The 20,343-nt window shown below is 48.6% G+C and overlaps 1 protein-coding gene across 8 annotated transcripts in view; it reads left to right on the top strand.

The window, feature by feature from the left end:
- Nucleotides 1–20,343, top strand: part of TNS3 (tensin 3) — a 220,812-nt gene that overhangs the window by 51,390 nt on the left and 149,079 nt on the right. For 6 of the 8 annotated variants that reach the window (XM_070467284.1, XM_070467278.1, XM_070467272.1 and 3 more), the window contains one exon: nt 6,036–6,073. Coding sequence is in view for 1 of the 8 variants with exons in the window: in XM_070467272.1 (XP_070323373.1) it covers nt 6,036–6,073 (38 nt within the window). In the remaining 7 variants the exon portion in view is untranslated. Of the gene's footprint in view, nt 1–6,035; nt 6,074–20,343 lie in introns of those variants that run through there. The other 2 variants (XM_070467277.1, XM_070467265.1) reach the window with 1 other exon arrangement.

The raw sequence follows: 20,343 nt of genomic DNA, 5'->3' as shown, positions 1-20,343 counted from the left end.
GGTGTGGATAAACTGGGGCAGAGGTTGAGGGCAGGTTGGGGTGAGCTTGACGGCGGAGGCAGAGAAACAGAGGTGACACCCAGGGTTCGTCTTTCTCTGGGTAAATAGGTGTAAAGTGTTGTATGACAAGCCTAAAACAGTGGCCTGGATTTCCAAGGCTCCTGGAGACTTCGGGAGGGTAGCAGTTCCAAGACAACAAGGAACAATGTGGGGCCTTTCAGAGCCAGACGCTCTGGACAGTTGCCGCTGCTGCTAAGAGTGGATTCCTGCCCGGAACTTTGGAAACCCGTCTGATCAGGGAATGCAATGCAGGTCCCAGGCTTGTGGAGGTGAGGATTCGTGTGTCATTAATTCCCAGAAACTTGTGAGACACACACTGGCCACATACCCCTTCCCGAGTGGAGAAAGACCCCTAATGGGAACTGCTGAGGGAGCCTTAGGGAGCTGACCATGGACCTTGGCCTTGAACTTAACTCAGTCTTTCACTTGATGCTTCTCTGCTTTGCATTTTTGCAAGTCAGTGGAAAAGTGGTGTCTTGCTCTATTATGTTTTTTACATTCCTCTGGTTATCACTGAGGCTGAGCATCTAAAAAGATACTGAAAAGATGGTCTGTAATGTATTATTTATTAGTTTTTGGCTGTACTGGATTTTCATTCCTGTGTGTGGACTTTCTCTAGTTGTGGTGAGCAGGGGCTACTCTCTAGTTGCAGTGCATGGGCTTCTCATTTTGGTGGCTTCTCTTGTTGCAGAGCATGGGCTTTAGAGCACAGGGGCTTCAGTAGCTGGAGCACGTGGGTTCAGTAGTTGTGACGCATGGGGCCTGGAACACAAGCTCAGTGGTTGTGGCACACAGGCTTAATTGCCCCACAGCCTGTGAGATCTTAGTTCATGGACCAGGGATCAAACCTGCATCCTTTGCATTGACAGACGGATTCTTTTAGATATTTATTCTTGCCTACACTGGGTCTTTGTTGCTTTGCACAGGCTTTCTCCATGGACCAGGGATCAAACCTGCATCCTTTGCATTGACAGACGGATTCTTTTAGATATTTATTCTTGCCTACACTGGGTCTTTGTTGCTTTGCACAGGCTTTCTCTAGTTGTGGCAGGTGGGGGCTCCTCTTTGCTGTGGTGCCCAGGCTTCTCTTGTTGTGTAGAACGGGCTCTAGGTGTGTGGGCTTCAGTAGTTGTGGCATGCGGGCTCAGTAGTTGAGGCTCATGGGCCTTAGAGCATAAGCTCAGTAGTTGCTTAGTTGCTCCCTGGCATGTGGAATCTTCCCAGGCCAGGGATTGAACCCATGTCCACTGCATTGGCAGCTGGATTCCTATCCACTGCGTCACCAGAGAGATCCCTGTAATGTTTTACTTAGTAAACTGGCCTTTCAAATCCTTGGTGCATTTGAAAAATGAGATGATTTTTTTCTTCCTGATTTCCAAGAAGTCATAGTATAGATATTATAATATTAATGTTTCTATAGTTAAATTAGGTAGAATTTATGCCAATTTTTGATGGATTTTGACCTACAGAAATGTTAGTTCCTTACCATTCCAACTTACCTGTTGCAAACATAGTGAGCAGTTGCTTGACTAATTTTGCTCATGGAGTAGTTGTCATGTGAAAGGTTTAAGGTTTGGCTAGTTCAAATTTACCCATTATTTCATTTCATTTCTGTTTTTGTTTCTATTTAAGAATGCTTTCCCTTCTCTGGGGTCTTAACGATATTCTACAATACTTTATTCTAATATTCATTTCTGCTTTTCCAATTCTGTTCCAATTTCATGGTTGATTCATCTGGAATTCATGCTATTTAGGTTATTTTTCGTGAGTGAGCTGGTTTTCCCAGCATGATTTGTTGTGTGGCTCATCCTTTTGTAACTGAATATGACAGTTTCTCCCCTATACTGAATTCCCACGTGTGGACCTGTCCATTGCCCATGTCTAATTTTACAGAGTTTGTACTGTACATACATAACCAGCCTGCCAGTGCAGGAGACATAAGAAACCTAGGTTCAGTCTCTGGGTTGGGAAGATCCCCTGGAGTAGGAAATGGCAACCCACTCCAGTATTCTTGCCTTGGAAAATTCCATGGACAGAGGAACCTGACGGGCTACAGTCCCTGGGGTTGCACAGAGTCATACATGACTGAACACATACGAGCAACATTATAAGCATTGTCATATGTTAGCTTTTTAGAAGTCATGATTTCCCAGTAGCCATTCTATATGTCATTTGTGGATAAATACTTTTTTCTTCCTTATTGCTTCAGTAACTTCTTTTTCCATGGCAGAAAGGGGTCTTTGATATCGCTTTGTTTCATTCCTCATTACATACAATAAGAAGAATGGCATTATTTTATGCACGTAAATTGAGTGCATGTTATGTGTGGCTTAGTTGGCTGGATCCCCCTAGCTGCTTCTGCATTCAGTCTATTTCAGCATGGTGTCAGTTAAGGTTCTTCAGCAAAACAGAACCAATAGGATGTATATAGAGAAAGAAGTTTATTGCAAAGAATTGGTCCACATGGTTTGGAGGCTAACTCTTACCTGTAGTTGGCAAGCTGTGATCCAGAAGAACCAGTGTATAGTTCCTGTCTGAGTTCTAACCCAGAAGCAAGAGACGACCGATGTGTCAGCTTGGAGACAGTTGGGAAGGGAGAACCAATTCTTTCTTACTTCACCATTTATTCTATTCAGGCCCTCAGTGAATTGGATGAAGCCCGCCACACTGGAGAGGACAATCTGCTTCACTCAGTGTACAGTTTCAAATATTTTTCTTGTTCAGAAACACCCTCCCAGACACACCCAGGATACTGTTTAACCAAATATCTGGGCATCTTGTGGCTCAGTGAACTTGATACATAAAATTAACTATCCCAAATATGTTGTTTCGGTTGCAGTCTTTGAAGAAAATTCAGCTGTATACAGATACGTATTTGGAAAGAAAAGCATATTCTTTTTTGATACTACACCAAAACTCAAATGATAGTTTCTTAGTTTCCAAAGAAGACATAAAAGTGGCCAACAAATGCATGCAGAGGTGCTCAGCATCACTGATCCTGTTGTCGTTGTTCAGTTGCTCAGTAATGTCTGACTCTTTGAGACCTCATGGACTGCAGCATGCCAGGCTTCCCTGCTATTCACTATCTCCTGGCGTTTGCTCAAACTCATGTCCATTGAGTCAATGATGCCATCCAACCATCTCACCCTCTGTCACCCCCTTCTCTTGAGGGAAATGCAAGTCAAAACCACAATGAGATATGACCTCACACCTGTCAGAATGGCTGTCATCAAAAACACAAGGGAAAACATGCTTTGGTTAGGGTAGAGTAAAAGGAGAACTTGTACACGGTTGGTGTACACGGTTGGTTAGAATATAAATTGGTTCAGCTATTGTGGAAAACAGTATGTAATTTCCTCAAAAAGTGAAAAATAGAACTATCATATGATCCAGCAGTTCCACTTTTGGGTATATAGCCAAAGGAAACAAAATCAGTGTCTTCAATAGATGTCATGTTGGTTGCAATATTACTTACAGTAGCCAAGACATGGAAACAAGCTAGGTGTCCATCAATGGATGACTGAATAAAGAAGATGTGGTAAAACATTATTCAGGTGGAAAAAAGAAGGAAATCCTGCCATTCACCATCATGAATCAGCAGTGTGCTAAGTCAAACAGAGAAAGATAAATATTGTACGGTATCACTTATATGTGGAAACTGAAATCTGAATCTGAGGGACCTCTGTGGTGCTTGGCTTTTGGGTGGAAAGTTCATAACACTTGGGTCACCTGCTTACACCCCAGGAACAGTGGGCCCACCTCTCAGGACCCTTGCCTTAGCAGTCTGGTGCTTTATGCAGTTCAGTCTGACTAGTTCACCTTTGTGAATGTGAGGATTTGCCCTGTAATGGCCTGAGGCTCTTGTCATAGCCCAGTGGGCCATCCACTGGGTGTGAATATGTCACACCACTGTCACGGTTCCACACACCAGAGTTACTTTTTGGGTTGAATCGGTTTGTTGATCTGCTGCGTAACCAGTTACTCCCAAAGTTAGTGACTTACTGTGGCAGTAGCTTCTGTTCTCACTACTTCTGTGGATCAGGAATTTGGGAGTCGCGTGGCCGGGCAGTGCTGGCTCAGCATCTCTTAGGGGGCTGCATCATCTGAAGGCTCTCCTGGGGCTGGAGGACCTGCTTCCCAGCTGGCTGCTGGCCTCACTTCCTTCCCATGGGCCTCCTCCCCAGGGCTGCCTCAGTGCCTCACACGTGGGCAGGGCTCCTCTCAGAGCGGTGGTCCAGGAGCCCAGAGCAGAGGCCACTCGCCACACCCTCCACCCTCCTTCCTCGCCACACGACCCGCTCTGTCACTGTGTGAGGGGACCGCACGGGGACACGGGCTCCTCCCTGAGGCCGTCTCGGGGGCCGACTGCCACGGGAGGTTGTGCAGTGTCCCGGCTGCTGAGTGGTCCGGCTGCCCCGTTCAGTGTGTGCGGACGGAGCTTCCTCTGGGGCCGGGGACGTCTTCACTGCATTTCCGCTAATTTTCATCTTCCCTAAAGGCCAGAGGGCCCCTCAACTGCCTTTGTCTCTATCTCTGTTCTTCCTGCTGGCCTCTGGCCTCTGGCTGTCCTTCTGTCTGAGATTTTAATCTGGTGTGAAAACCCCTTTATTCCAACAGCTAGCCTATCTTTATTAGAAAATCACTCATCACCTTTGCTGGGTGGACCCATTAGAAGATGTAGAATAAATATTTGTCTTTGTGAATAATTTCACAAACCTTGGATGCATAGAAGGAGCTCAAAAGCTAGATCTTGCGAAGATAATACCCCTGGCTGTTTCCTGCTGGAGTTCTAGGGATCCCCAGCCACAGGCTCTTTTTCTTTACTAGTTTGCTTCACCCTCATTCAGTCCCACGTAGGCTGTGAGTTAGGGCTCTCAGAAAACACAGGAAATGAAAAGTTTGGGCTTTGAAGTGCTGACTGCAATTTGGGACCTATTTTCTGACCTGAGGCCTTGTTCTTCCAGGACCCCACACTTCTATACATTGATTCTGTGCTTTGCAGTTTCAAAGCAGGGTCCCTTGAATGATGGCATTTTGGCATCACCATAATCCTGGAAGAAAAAGAGGCCTGGTTCCGCCTAGGGCAGCCCAGCCAGGCTGGGCCAGAAAGCCTCCAGGTCCTGTGCCCCCAAGCCTAGGTCCCTGTCGCCCATCCTACAGTCACCTCATGGGTTTATCAGATAGATGCCTGCTTGGAGCCCACAGGGACGCCTGCATTGCGCTTATTTGGTCCAGTTGCTTCATTCCTCACTGTCTCCCTGGCCTTCTGTCTCTGCATGGGAGCATCGGCAGACAGGCCCCAGTGCCCTGAGCCGCTTTGGTGGGGGGAGGCTTTCATGTCCTGTAGGCACAGCTGCAGCCCACAGAGGGCGGGCCTGTGAAATCCGCATTGGTTCCGGCTCTCTCTGTATTGTTGGGGCCTCCGAACCAGCACATGCCTCTCTCAGTCCTCACAATGGCCTGGGTTGAAGGATCCCCCGCAGGAATTTAGATGTGGATTTGTTCTGACAGTCAGTTCTTAGGTTGTCCGGAAGTGGAAGAAGCGTGGAACGCAAATGTCCAATTTCTCACTAATTTAAAGGCGCCAGTCCTGAGTCTTCTGGGGCATTTTCAAGTTTCTCTCCTTTCTTCAGGGAGAAGCTATAATTTCCAGGCAAACACTGATACTTTCTACCACTCAGCTTCGCTGGCTTTCTCCTCCCAAGGTGCTGATCTGGTGGCCTGAACCCCTGGAAGAGCCAGGGTGTTTGTAACTCCTCTGCAGAGTTCCCTGTGCCCTCTGCCACTGCTGACACTGCAGAGATGGCTGGGTTCCTGGACACCATGTCCACCCACCCCCTCGCTCTGTTGAACTGTTTTGTGTCCTAAGCAAAAAGCAACCTCCTTCTGTGTGGACTTTCTCAAGGGTTTAGAGATGGAAATGTAGAAAGTATGGAGAGACTGCTCAACACACCTTCTTTTTCCTTCTCTTGCAGCCTGCAAGTATTCCTGTCACAAGAAATGTGAAGCCAAGGTCAGTGTTACATCGCTCTCCCGTGGGGCTTCTGGAGCCGAATTGGCCCGTGTTGAATGATGTGTATAGGAGGAGACTGCATTGGATCATGGCCACAGAAACAAAACTCTTTAAGAAATGGCTGCTAGATGCTTTTTGATAGGGTGTATAGTTTTCATCTCAAGAATAAACTGAGAAGCTATGAAATCCATATTTTTAATTATAGAAAAATAACATAAGAATTTGGTTTCAGAAAAGAATTTGGTAATTTTGTCCTGGCCATGTCACAACCCTTTCTCCACATCACATGATCCCTTTTTTCTAATCACATCGACGTGCTGTAGTGGGGCGGGGGGCAGGTAGGTCTGGGGCACATGGCTGGCCTTGGGGATTTTTCTGGTTTCATTTTTGAATGTAGTTCATAGATGGGATTTGGAGGGCTTCCCAGGTGGTGCTAGTGGTAAAGAACCTGCCTGCCAATGCAGGAGACGTAAGAGATGTGGCTTTGATTCCTGGGTTGGGGAGATCCCTGGAGGAGGAAAGGACAACCCACTCCAGTATTCTTGCCTGGAGAGTCCCATGGACAGAGGAGTTTGGTAGGCTGCAATCCATGGGGGTTGCAAAGAGTTGGATGCAACTACTGAAGCAACTTAGCATGCACATACATGCATGGGTTGGGATTTTCAGGCAGTCACGGAAGTATGGGGACCCTGAATCAGGGAAGTTGTCCTGCATTTGTGCATTCCCTGGGAGGTTTAAATTGCTGGGTGGCCTCACGAAGCACTTGAGGTCTGGTGTGCTGGGTTGGGTGCAGGGTTTCGATTAGTGGGGAATGAGGAGGCCTGGAAATGACATATGGAAGCTGCAGGCACCCTAGATAAGGCCCCGAAGGCCCCGGTTTTCTCCATGGGTCCCGGTGTCTGCATCTCTCGCACATTCCAGGTGTGATGTTACCTTGAGTGGGGCCAGGGCCCACGCATCACCTCTCCATTTTGGGACCCTCTCAGATTCCCTGCAGGTCGCCCTGTGGCTGGAGGTCCAGGGAAGATGGGGTTTAGAGAGTCTTGGGATTTTGTCACTGCTCTGGACCTCATGGGTCAACCTTTCCTGGTCCTTGGGCTCTTGAGTGGAAGGAATGTGTGCTGGAGGCTGGCTTTGTGGAGCTGTGGGCTGGCTTCACGTGTGTGTTCTCCATGTGAGGATCCTGGTTTCCTCTACTCCCCTCACCATACACACAGGCACGCACATGTAGTCACACACAGTCCACACTCGCCCATGCCCCATGCATGCACACACTTCACACACATGCTTGCAGTTTACTCACACAGGCATGTGCACACACATAAAGCTAGAAAAGTTACAAGTGGCTCTAGCCCTGCTTTTTTAAGAAAGAGATTAAATGAACGAACTTTCTTATTAAACTTTTCTTATGGAGCATTCGGGACTCATGGGGAAGTGGCAAGGCTAGGATAGAGTGCAGTACTGCTCTGTTATTCAGCCCCCAAGCTGGCCAGCCACCCCCCCAACCCCGCCCGAATCCCATTTTCTTCCGAGATGTCACATGATATGTGCTTTAGTTGGTTCAAGATCAGGTCCCGTGGTGGGGCTTTGGGGCACTTCCGCTGTCACTTCTGGTCTTGCTGTGGAGAAGGCTTCCCCTTTCTGTCCAAGGTCAGGCGTTCTTGCTCACTCTTACCATTGGGCGTGACTGATTTCTAACCTTGGTTATTTTAGGTCTGCTTTGCCATAGATATGCTCTTCTCTCCATCATGCTATGTACTTTCAACCCAACGAACTGTGTCAGAGCAGAGATTCCTGTAAGCTGTGGAGGTGTGGATGATGCCACCCTGGGGGTACATTTCAGATTTCCAAGAGGGTTTTCTCCCATCTACTTGGTGGGGTTTGGACGGAACCCCAGCCACTGAGAGTCCCAGAGCCTTGTACTTTGGAGCTTGTTCCCCAGAGCCTCAGTTTCTTCATGTGTAAAATGAGCTTTGGGAGTTGGTAATGGACAGGGAATCCTGGGGTGCAACAATTCTGTGGAGTTGCAAAGAATTGGACACGACTGAGTGACTGAACTGAACTGAAAATGGGTGAATAATACATCTACAATCCACTTGAATCAGTTTGCTTTTATCTATTAATTAGGGTAGTCATTTAAATTTTAAGGAAGTGGAATGAGTTATATATAATCCACATCACCACATGGGGCAGACAGAGGAGAGAGCCATGCCCAGAACCCTATTTGTCCTGTGTCATTGTGCATGTGTGCACACGTGCACACGCCAGCACGTGTGTGATTGTACATCATGTATGCGTGCCTTTGTGTACTTTCTCATGTGACACTGTGGCTGGCCACTCTTGACCCCCCGCTGCAGACCGAGCCCCGCTGCCCTTGGCACCGATTCTCACAGGAGACCTGGTGCCAGCCACTTAGGGGATTGAATTCTTTGGTTCAAAGAATATTCCAAGAGCCTTAACTATCACTGATTATGGCATTTCTAGCCACAGTTATTGGCAGTTTGCTCGGGATAGTTAAGCTTTTATTCTTATTAGATCATGGTGGAGGGGGAAATGTATCTGTATTCATTTTTTTTTTTTTTTCTTTTTGGATAGCACAGCTTTGAATGGCAGGAGAGAATGCCACCGGCAATAACAAAGACTCTTCTTATTCCAGAACTATAATGCCGGTGCTGCTGAGCAGATCATAAATTCTCAGCCGCCCCTGAAGATAAGCACGGGGTAGGGTGGAGGGTGGGCAGTTCGGTCTCCCAGGAGCTGAGCCACGGCTCCCCCACACGGCTGGGTCCTTGATCACTGCACGTCTGTGCCTAACTGTGCATGTCCAGATTTCTTTGAGACTGAGAAAACTTAGCTGAAGCTCTGGTTGAAAACACAGGCTTTGATCTAATGACTGACTTGGGGGTGGTGTGGTCGGTGGGTCCCCTGTGTGCTGGGAACATTGGAGGAGAGGAAACTGCACGCATGTCATTGTGTGGTGTGTTGCTATGTGGTGAGTCCTGCTGGCATCATCACTGGCCCTGCTGTTGTCCATCAGAGGCTCCCAGCTGGGCCCAGGATGTCTCCTGGGTAGAGCTGGAGATATGGAAGGAGAGAGCCACCCTGCAAAAAAGGGACTGAACCGTGAACTGGGTGCTCAGGCAGGGGAATGGAGCCTTGAGCTAGGACCAGGGTCTCTTTCTTCTTCGCTGTTGGGCAGTATGTCCCCTCAGGCGAGGCCCTGCAGTCCAAGGGCACATGGAGGCAGAGGCCTGGGCTTTTATCCTTCTTGTCTGCTGGAGCAAGTCCAGTTCCCTGGAGCCTCAGTTTCTTCATGTGTAAAATGGGTGAATGATACATCTACAACCCACTTGAATCAGCTTGCTTTTAGCTATTAATTATGGTAATTATTTAAATTTTAAGGAAGCGGAATGAGTTATGTATAATTACTGGGAAGTTTGGAATTCCAAATATCTTGCTCTCTGGGAGGCTGTGCTTGTTCATGGGTGCCGCGTGAGCTGTTTGGGCATTGCATCTTGTTTTTTTTCCTGGCCTCTGGCTGACTCATTGGTAAGAGAAAAAAGGAAGTAGAAAAGAAATAAAGCTGTTTCAGGAAGGCAGACCATGGTGAGGAGACACTTGGGGGATGGTGTCACTAGTGGGGCACCCCCTAGATGTGGTAGAGATGGGGTTCCTTGAGCTTTGGTGAGTGGGTGTGAACACTATACCTCCACTAGGTTTTTGCAAATGTAAGGCCCCATGTAGGGGCTGAGCTGTGAGTTGGCAGAAAGGAAAGAGTGAGAATTTTTTCATAAAAGTCCTGGTTGGTTGAGCACAGGGCCTGTGAGGGTCTGTGTGTTCATCACCCCAGGTCCTCACATACACAGGCAGCTTAACAGTCTCATCTGAAACATGATGGGTGATTGTAATCCAACAGGATGGTTTTGGGTGACATGAGATCAGTAACCAAGTACCTAAACAGTAACTGGCTCCTAATGGGTGCTCAGAAGGAATGAAAACCAGCTACAGTGTTGAGGGAGTGTCAGTTACGTGCTGAGCTGTGGCTTTTCTAACTTTGATTGTCACAGCCTCCCTCGGAGGTCACTGTGTCCTCGTCCCAGCCTTACAGGTGACCCTGAGACTTGAAAGAGTCACACTGCCCACCGGGGAACAGGACCTGAGAGCCATGTCCTACCTGCAAACCCTGACGTGGCCTCTCATTGAATGTTTACGCTTTCCTTCCCTCCTCCTCCCACTCCTTGTACTAAGGAAAGAGGTAGTTAATTTTTAAACTGCCCAATTCAACAAACATTTCCTGATTTGCTGTCAGTCAGGCCCCGGGCTGGGTGCCTAGATGTAGCTTGCTGACCTCAGGTCCATTTCGACCTGCCGCCCGTCCGGGACCCACCAGAGGGCGGGGCCAGTCCAGGTAGAGGATTTCACGTATCCACTTTCAGTAGACAGGTGGGTGCCTGTGTTTTGATATTTGACTTTTGATATTTTAAAAATTGATAGTAAAGTAATAAAATCAAGTGGTAAGTAGGAAGAATTTATATACCCCTCTTACCGTCAACATCCACACAGCCAGGTATGGTGCACTTATTGCAATGAATGTGCCAATATCGATGCATTATTTATTAACTGAAGTCCATAGTTTATGTTAGGGTTCACTCTCGGTGTTGTTCTGTGGACTTGAACAAACATATAATGACATGTTTCCATCGTTACAGTATCATTAGAGTAGTTTCATTGCCCTAAACATCCTCTATATTCCACCTGCTCATGGAGGAGGCAATGGCACCCCACTCCAGTACTCTTGCCTGGAGAACCCCATGGATGGAGGAGCCTGGTGGGCTGCAGACCATGGGGTTGCTAAGAGTTGGACACGACTCAGTGACTTCACTTTCACTTTTCACTTTCATGCATTGAAGAAGGAAATTGCAACCCACTCCAGTACTCTTGCCTGGAGAACCCCATGGACGGAGGAGTCTGGTGGGCTGCCATATATGGGGTCACACAGAGTTGGACACGACTGAAGCGACTTAGCAGTAGCAGCAGCCACCTGCTCATCCCTCCTTCCCCATAACCCCAGGAAACTGCTGATCTTTTACAGCCTCCATCGTTTTACCTTTTCCAGAACATTATATATTTGGAAGTGTACAGTATATATGGCCTTCCCAGGTGGCGCTAGTGGTAAAGAATCCGCCTGCCACTGTAGAAGAATGCAAGAGATGCAGGTTCAGTCTCTGGGTCAGGAAGATCCCCTGGAGGAGGAAATGGCAACCCACTCCAGTATTCTTGCCTGGAAGATTCTGTGAACTGAGGAACCTGGTGGGCTGCAGTCCATGGGGCCACAGAGAGTCAGACATGACTGGGCAACTAAGCAGCAGCATATAGCATATAGTCTTTCAGACTATTAGTAGAAAAGTCTCTTGACACATTTCATATTGCTAAAGGCGTGTTCATGGCTGCGGCTGTTGTCCCACTGGAAACTGTTACTCTAAGGCCAGAGTCTGGGGCACAGCCCCATGTGTGAATTCCTGCCGGCTGGTTCTGGATCTGCTCTTCAGCAGCTGTGCTGCTCCTGCTTGTCCCTTCAAGTCGTGTCCGACTCTTTGTGACTCCGTGGACTGTAGCCTGCTAGGCTCCTCTGTCCATGGGATTCCCCAGGCAAGAATACTGGAGTGGGTTGCCGTGCCCGTCCTCCAGGGGATCTTCCTGAGCCAAGGATCGAACCTGGGTCTCCTGCATTGCAGGCAGATTCTTTATCACTGAGCCACTATGGACGCCCATGCAGCTGTGCTAGGAGAGTGCTATTTCACATAGCATGGCAGTTTCCTCTGTATGAAAAATTCATGTTTTTAAACCCCAAACAATCTGATTGTGGGGTCGTGGCGCTCTCCTCCAAGGTGTAGAAAGTGGCCAGCAGGATGGAATCACTGTAATCTGGTGAAGCTCATCCCATGAACAACACTGCTATTGGTGGTTCTGGTGCCACCTTTTATTTTCACTTCTCTGTGTGTGGGCCTTACCAGACCCTGCTGGGCCCTGGACAGACTGGCAGACATTACATGCGAGAAAACAGGCTGTTGAAGCTGGTGGTGGCATGTGGCCAGGTCATACGATCATGTGGCTGTGTAGTTGACTATCTCATTCCTTCACGACTGATTTGTTCGCTTGTGCAGCCTAAGTTTAAGCTATAAAGCTATATTTATATAGAATTAACTAGTCCTTCACCAGAAAAGCCCAAAAGGAAATTATAATCTTATTTTGAAATAGATTTATTTTAAATAAATCATGTAATATACAAACATGCCCTTCTGCTTTCTCTAAACCATCACTTTTCATTCCACATGGCATAGTGACTAAGAACGCGGCCTCCACACACACCTAATGTGAACTTGTACTCCCCGGCTGCACATTCAGCCTTTTGGCTAGTTACCTAATGTACTGGGGTCCTCTGGGGGTGGGGAGGGCAGCAGGAGGAAGCCTGGGCTGCTGTGGGTCCTAATGCACTTTGTTATTTAGACTAGGACATTGGGGGCACCCTGGAAGCCTACTTTTGAACCACATCCTTCTCACTCCAGTCTGGGAGCCAAAGCCTTGGGTAGGGGGTCCTCTGGGGTCAGTTGTCACAGATTCTTGGTTGGCAACCTCATCTGTGAGGGGAGGGGCACCTGAGCCGAGGCATTGCTCAGGTTTCCCAGAATACCTTTTGAAATCCTGGGAGCACGTGTGTTTGTGACTTCATTAGTGGCTTGGCTCCATGCTTTAGGGGAGGACTTGATGTTTGGTGAATCCCAAGGTGGATCCTGGCACTGGGACTCTGTGCTGGTCGCCCCTGCCTGCAGTCATGCCTCTTCCCCAGGACCTGACTCAGACCAGAAAGCAGTTGCAACAGGGTTTAGTTTAGTCAGTTTTGTTTTAATTGATAACATAATGACTGGAATATGTGTAAAGTGTCTCAAGGTGATTTTTGAAGAGTCGCAGTCGTTTAAATGTGTATATTTGGGAAGGTTCGTTCAAAAACAGCCCTTCCCTCACCATCATCTTCAGCCAGTACAACTTATAGTCCTTTATAGAGAGACCACTTGGGTGAGGGCCTCGTGACAAATTAGCAATTGCCCTGTGTCCCCCACATCTGTAGGATTTGGGGGAATGGGAGGAATGATAGCAGTAATGTTTTGAAATTTTTTTTTTTTTTTTAGCAAATTGATCCCAATTAACTTTTGGAACTGCAAAGGGGAACTTAGTTACACAATAGACGACCAAATGCAGTCAAGCAAGCTTGCTTGCTGAGGCCGGAGACGGGAGAGGACAGGTGCTTTGCCTGGGGAGCATCAGGATGCGGGTGCAGCTGGGCCCTGCTGACAGAGCAAGGGTACCCAGGACTACTGGGGTCCTTAGTTCAAAGCGGACGTCACCCTTTGTGAGGAGGGTAACCATGGAGTGTGTGCTCGTCCTGGGCCAGACAGCAGGGCGGGAGTCCCGCTGTGGACTGTGTCTTGTGCAGCCTGGGGCATGTCGTGGAGGATGAGCTGTCCTGGGGCCAGGCTGCTGTGGGCTCCTGTCACTCAAATGTAAAGAAGAACAAGGAAAAGCGCTCACTGAATATTTCCCTCCTTTCTGGGTGTGACCAAATTCACTGGTTCATGAGTTTCTGTAATAGATGATCATGTATTGATATTTCCCTGTAACCTGCACTCCTTTTGGGAGAAGTAGAAAATGGACATTTCCACATGTAGCTGTCAGAAACATCTCCTAAAGCCATGAGACCTACAGGGGAAGGGGCCTTTGGACCTGGGGCTGGGTTCTGATGGCCCCGTGGCAGCTCTGTGAGTGTGGGTGTCTCCTCCTACAAAAGGAGTAAGGCAGTGTGCCCTAGATGCCCAGGGGTCCTCTGTGCATCAGTAGATGGTCCTCACGGTGCCCTCCTTCCATGCCCATGCTTTCTGTTCTGAGTCCTAGCATGTGGTCTATGAAGAGGGAGGTTCCTGGGACTTCCCTGGTGGTTTTGGGGGTGAGCCCATCCAGTAGAGCAGGTTCAAGCCAGCTCTTGTTCTCCGAGATCCTCTCTCTGCTGCTTTTCTGTCTGTTGTGTCCTAAGCACTAGGTTCAGGCTGGGAGAGGTGACAAAACCCTGCATGACTTCATTGTCCCCTATCCCCTGTGGGCGGGTCTCAGGGATCTCTGCGGGTCCCATGCTCAGGGTGCTGGCTTTGGACCTATTTCCCCCATATCTGGACACCCTGTGCCTTGTGGCAGCTCCCCCCGCCACCCGCACTGCAAGCCACCTTCTAGCACGTGTGTCTATGGACTTCATCGTGAGGGTGAGGGCCTCCGAGAACAGAGGGCCAGCACTGAGGTTACAACCCAAAATGTGGCTCACCCAGCCCTGGTGATGACCAGAGTGTGTCTGCCGGTGTTTCATGGGGGTCTGCGTTGGCATCTTCAGGCCTCTTGTCCAGAATTGCTTACAGTCGTACAGAGGGAAGGGCATTTCTAATAAAGTTGCTGGTTTTACTTTTGTGTAGCTACTTCTAGAGGATAGGTGTCATATTTTAAAAACCCATTTCTCCTTATTTAGCAGCAGGATAGAAATAATCAACTAAGCATTTGAGTCCCCGCCTTCACATTTTAATCTGTAAAATTAAACTCCAGTTGCACTCTGTGCTTTGTTTCTTCTCTAGGAAAGCTATTTATTTTGAGCCAGGATTCAGGAAGTGCCTGCCTCCCGTCTTCCTTCAAGCACAGAAATAGCTCCTGGGATGCCCTCTGGTCACCTCTGGGTACAGCTAGCACAGTTCATTCTTGTGTGTTTCTAGGTGTTTTGACTCTGCCCTTCTCATGTGTCCTGTGTATCTCTGCACCTTTCAACTCTTTAGTCCCCCAGGAACTTCCAGAACCAGCCGGCCTCCCTTCTGTCGTAGCAGAGCTGGGCACTGGGCTCTGGGCTGTCGGCCTCCCCTGCCCCTGCTTAGACGATCGTTAGAATAAACTCATAAGAGCTTCTTTTTGGAGGATGGGAGGTAGACTGTTTGAGTGGCTTCCACAGGCTATGAAGTCAGAAATTCTGTCCTTGTAGAGGTTTTCTTCTTTACCTTTAGTGTTTTTTTTGGGGAGTTGCCCAGCTGTAGGAGGCCCTCTGGAAGCTTAGTGGTGCCCAGCAAGGGTGGAAGCCTGTTCTGGCAGAGGAGGCTGCTGGAAGGAATTCGTGGGCATTTGGGGGAAGAACTGGCAGATAGGATTGATGTCCTGGCCAGATGGGGACAGTTCTTAGGCTTTCCTTTTGGGATTCTGGGTGGAGAGTGACACCATTAGCAGGATTTTGCAAATGTGGATGGAGGTTTAGCTTCATTGGGGTGAACTCCTGTGGGTTTAGTGGGACATGTATATGTGGACATTCAGAGTGAGCTAGCTGGCCCTGTGCAGCCTAATGCTAATTTTTTAAGTTTTTCTTCTGAGATTTGATGATGTTATGATCTATTAAAATTTGTCATTTTTTTTCTCCCTTTTCTTGTCAGTCCTTCCCTGGATCAAAGGACAGTTGGCAAAAACCAGGTTATTTATCGTACTATTCTTAGATTCTTCTGACAAAATATTTTTTGAGAAATTTCCTTGGTATTCCCCCTTTGTGGCACATACCATTTCCGTCCTTAAAAACTGTTGCTTCTGTAGGTGCCTTTTCTTCCTTTCCTCTTTGTGACAAGAAGGAGAGTGTTAAAAAGTCACGGGAGTGGTATCATACCATTTCTAAGCTCTTCTAAAAAAAGCAAGAGCACACACAGTATTTGTCCTGAATTTTTGGTGCAGCCTGACTCTCTCCTGCTCCACCAAGCTTGTCCAACGAAGTGTTGTTATTTAGGCTGTTCTGGTTGAGATGTTTAAGCCTGAGGGAGGGGTCCTTTTTCCTGTGTTACTGTCTGCAAAGACCTCCCAGCCTTGCAGGTGTCCTTGTAGAATGAGAGAGAAGGAAAGAGCTTGGTGCCTGCTGCAAGGGAGAGGGGAGGGGAGGGAGGGGCTATGTGGGGGAAGAAGGGAGGGAGAGGGGCTTGCTGTGGGGGAAAGGGGAGGGGCTTTCTGGCAGAGAGGGGAGGGGCTTTCTGGCAGAGAGGGGAGGGACTAAGTGGGGGAAGGGGAGGGGCTTGCTGGGGAAGGGGAAGGGCTTGCTGGGGGAGAGGGAGAGGCTTAGTGGGAAGAGAGGGAAGGGGAAGTCTTGATGGGAGGAAGGGCTTGGTTAGGAAGTAAGAACCTCTATCTTATCTGTGGGTCTCCTGAAGAAGGAGCCTGTAGTCCAGCCTTAAAGTAGGGGCATGACTGGGTAGGAAGGGAAAGGTGGGCTTTCTCAGCAGAGGAACCAGCTGAAGGGGCTCAGAGAGGAGAGATGATCCTGGGCCCCTGTGGATGGAGAGGGGAGGTGAGGGGGGAGTGGAGCTGCAGCGCAGAGTCCGACACTGTGCTGGATCTCTGCGCTCCAGGCAGGACAGGGCACTGTGTACGGCCTGCCCACCTTGGGCCAGCAGGCACCATGCGGTGGGGCTGCTTCTTTCTTGGGGTGCCTGTGTGATGGGAAGCACCCCTGCCTTTCTGGGGGTGACAGGAGCAGTCCCCTAGAAGCATGCATGCAGCTGTCCTGTGTGGGCATGTGGGCCGAGCCACACAGGAGCAAGGCAAGGCAGGCTGTATGGAGGTGCCGTTTCTGCCCTCCTGTTGGGCATCCTTGGGAATGTCACCACAGGTGCTTGGGTCCCATCCCACGTCCCCATGCGCCTTCTCATCAGTCAGGATCTTCACCTTTATTTTGAGCAGGAACAAAGCAAAACATTTTGCTTAATGTGGTCCTTTACTTGCTAAGACCACCAGTTGCGCTGTATTCTCAGCATTAACTGCCAGACGTGCCATCTAAACATATCCTTCCCAGAAGCACGTGGAGTTCTGGGGAGCCGCGTGTGTCCGTGTGGTCACGGGCCATGCTGTGGGACAGCACCTCCCAGATTTCCTTGCCCCTCCCAGGCCCGTCTTGGTGAACAGGGGGTCAGGGAGATGCCCTCCTGTTCCTCCACCTTGAATGTGATGACAGAGGCAGTCTTGCTGCTGCAGCTGCATCCTCAGGAAATGCCGTCTGACCACTGCTGTGGGATGTCTGTGTCGGGAGAGACAGAAGAATCCTCCCAGCCCGACAGGATGGTCCTCTTGGAGGGATGGGAGTTTCCATCACAATCTGATAGTGTGTATCTTGACAGCCTTTCCTGATATCTCTAAGTTCACATCTCTCCTGTAAGGTGATAGTATCCATTTCACAGTTGAGGGAAGACTGGGTTCAGACAGCAGGGGGCCACCTGAATCCCTCAGGCCAGTTGGGAGAAAGCAGGGGCATTCTAGTAACTGAATGTCAGTCTCTGAAGCAGAGTCCTAAGCTTTTTCTGTTCTTCCATAACTGACTCTGTGGCACATGAAACTAAGATATATATATTTTAAAATAAACTTTTGCTTAACACTGAAGCATGCAATCAGAAAGGTCACTGATCATAAATGTCCAGCTTGATGTGTTTTGATGGTGGGTGCATCTGTGTGGTCACATCACAGGTGGGGATTTGGTGGGTGTTCGGTGCTTTGCAGTCCTTCTGTGCCACTGGGGCCCTCCACTTGCTTGCACGCAGCCTGAGTTTGCTGGCCTTTGTACCTGAAGCAGTGGACTCCCAGAGTACACACTCTCTCCCGCATCTTCCTCATCCTACCGCTGACATCTGAGCCCCTCCTCTGTCACCGTGTTGTGCACCCAGTGCTTTTTAAAGTGCCTTGCCTGTTGGGACACAGTGAAAGGCGGGGGGTGTTCTGCCATGCGTGGGCTTCTTGCAAGAATTTATTTGAAAAATAAAAATAGTTTTTAGAAGACTTATCTACGGGAAACTATAGTGAAATGATCCCAGTGATTTTCCTTCTCTCTCTTCCACCACCCCCACCTGCATCCAGGGGCTGTGGGGGGACAGGCGGGACCAATAAGGCTTAATTGCATTTGTAGGGCGATGTGTTCTCATGCGGATTAGACAGGCTAAATTGGGCTTTAATTCTCAGTGGGAGAACAGTTTCCTGAGGAATGTGAACCTAATTAGGGATTCCAGTGTCACGCCTGATAAAGTTAAGGAAAAGTGCTTGAAGCACTTGTGCTTGAAGGAGGCAAATAAGTTAATAAAGCCTTGAAGATTGGCATTTGGGAGCCATCCCTTTGCATGGAGTCTGTAATTCTTTGGAGGTTTGTGTTGGACCCCTCACTGGAGTTCCCCCCCACCAGAGGAGCATTTTTACAGACCACCTGCCCAAATCTGCCTGGATAATGCTGTGAGAATGGCCTTCATTCCCCATTGGCCCTCTCAGGCCTTTGATGGTGGGTGCTATGGACTGAATGTGGCCCCATCCACAGATGCATAGGTAGTTACCTCAACCCCCAGGACTTTAGAATGTGAGTGGACTTGGAAATAGGGTCTTTTAAGAGGTTATGTTGTTGTCCTTCAGTCCCTCAGTCCTGTCCAACTCTTGGCAACCCCATGGACTGGAGTACACCACGCTTCCCTGTCCTTTACTATCTCCTGGAGTTTGCTCAGACTCATATCCATTAAGTTGATCATGCCATCCAACCATGCCATCTCATCCTCTGTTGCTTCTCATGCCCTCAATCTTTCCCAGCATTAGGGTCTTTTCCAGTGAGTCAGCTCTTCACATCAGGTGGCCAAAGTATTGGAGCTTCAGCTTCAGCATCAGTTCTTCCAATGAATATTCATGGTTGATTTCCTTTAGGATTGACTGGTTTGCTCTTCTTGCAGTCCAAGGGACTCTCAAGAGTCTTCTCCAGCACCACAGTTCAAAAGCATCAATTCTTTAATGCTCTGCCTTCTTTATGGTCCAGCTGTCACATCCGTACATGACTGCTAGAAAAACCACAGCTTTGACTAGATGGATGTTGGTCAGCAAAGTGATTGTCTCTGCTTTTTAATATGCTGTCTGGGTTTAAAGAGGTGGTGAAGGTATAATGGGATTCTATGGGTGGCCCTGACCCTATACACCTGGTGTCCTTACCACAGGAAATCACATAGAGGGAAGACAAGGTGAGGAGCGAAAGTAGCTTCTGCATGCCAGTGAGAGAGGGCTCAGGAGAAATCGGCCCTGCTGGCACGTCAGTCTCTGACCCCCAGTCTCTGGGACTGTGATGACACATTTCAGTCGTGTGAACCGTCCAGGCTGTGGTATTAGTTATGGCGTCCCGAGCCCACTAAGACAGCAGACATGCTCCCTCTCAGACTGTGAGCTCTAGGGGAGGGCAGCTTTCCTCTCCTCATCATTCTACCCCCTAGTTATAATAAATGGTAGTAATGGAAATAAAGATAATTGGACTTTTGTCTTTTCTCAGTCATCTGTAATGGTCACAGAAAACATCTTGCTACTTTATCAATCAGTAACATGAAATGAAAGAAGTAGAAGCTGTGCAGTCATACAAGATAAAGACGTTTCTGCTCCTCCTCCCACCAGACTGCTGCCCTGTGCAGAGACAAGGGAGGTGTCACCCCCACCCCATTACTGGTGATCTGCCATTACTGTAAAATCTCCTTGGCCGGTATATCCACCGTTACTGTAAAGCCCCCTCAGCCAGTGCATCCATATCCGTTTCTCCAGCTCCTGGTCTGGAGTGCGAAGGGGAGAAGGTGCCCTGTGGCACCTTAACAGACTGACGTGGAAAAGAAATTGCTTCAATCTTGATCTCATTGTGATTTTCCTTTGCAAAGATAAAACAGAGGTAAACTTTACTACAGATTTTGCACAGCCTGTGTTAGAATTCAAATAACTGTGCTAAAGCAATTTTATTTAACGATGCAATGTGTGCCTCGAGCGAGGCCTTTGTACTTGGTGTAGCTCAGCAGACTGCCTTCGCTCTTGCCTGCGAGCCCGTTGGTTCACCCTGTTCGTTCGTGTTGCACTTTTGTGATGGCGAACGGGTCTGTCTCTGCACAAGTGTTTTCAGTTTCTGAATGCATTTTGATCATTGCTGGCTACTGCTGTTGAACCGATCCTTCTTTCCAAGATCCTGGTGTGGGTCAGATCTGCTCAGGCTGGCTTGATGCCAACCTGGAGGGATTCACCTCTGGGCAGAATTATCTGGGAAACAAGTGGAAATAAATGGCAGGTGGAGAGACCAGGCTGGAGACTTTGGTCGTGGCCTCTGAAAACATGGTATGTGCCACACGCTCTAGGGCACATGTGTCTGTGGGCTTCTGGGGAGCTCGTTCACGGGACTCAGC

The sequence above is a fragment of the Odocoileus virginianus genome, chromosome 1, assembly GCF_023699985.2.
Source record: "Odocoileus virginianus isolate 20LAN1187 ecotype Illinois chromosome 1, Ovbor_1.2, whole genome shotgun sequence".
Classification (NCBI taxonomy): domain Eukaryota; kingdom Metazoa; phylum Chordata; class Mammalia; order Artiodactyla; family Cervidae; genus Odocoileus; species Odocoileus virginianus.
Note: the sequence above shows the minus strand (reverse complement) of the source record. Positions and strands in the feature narration are given on the sequence as shown.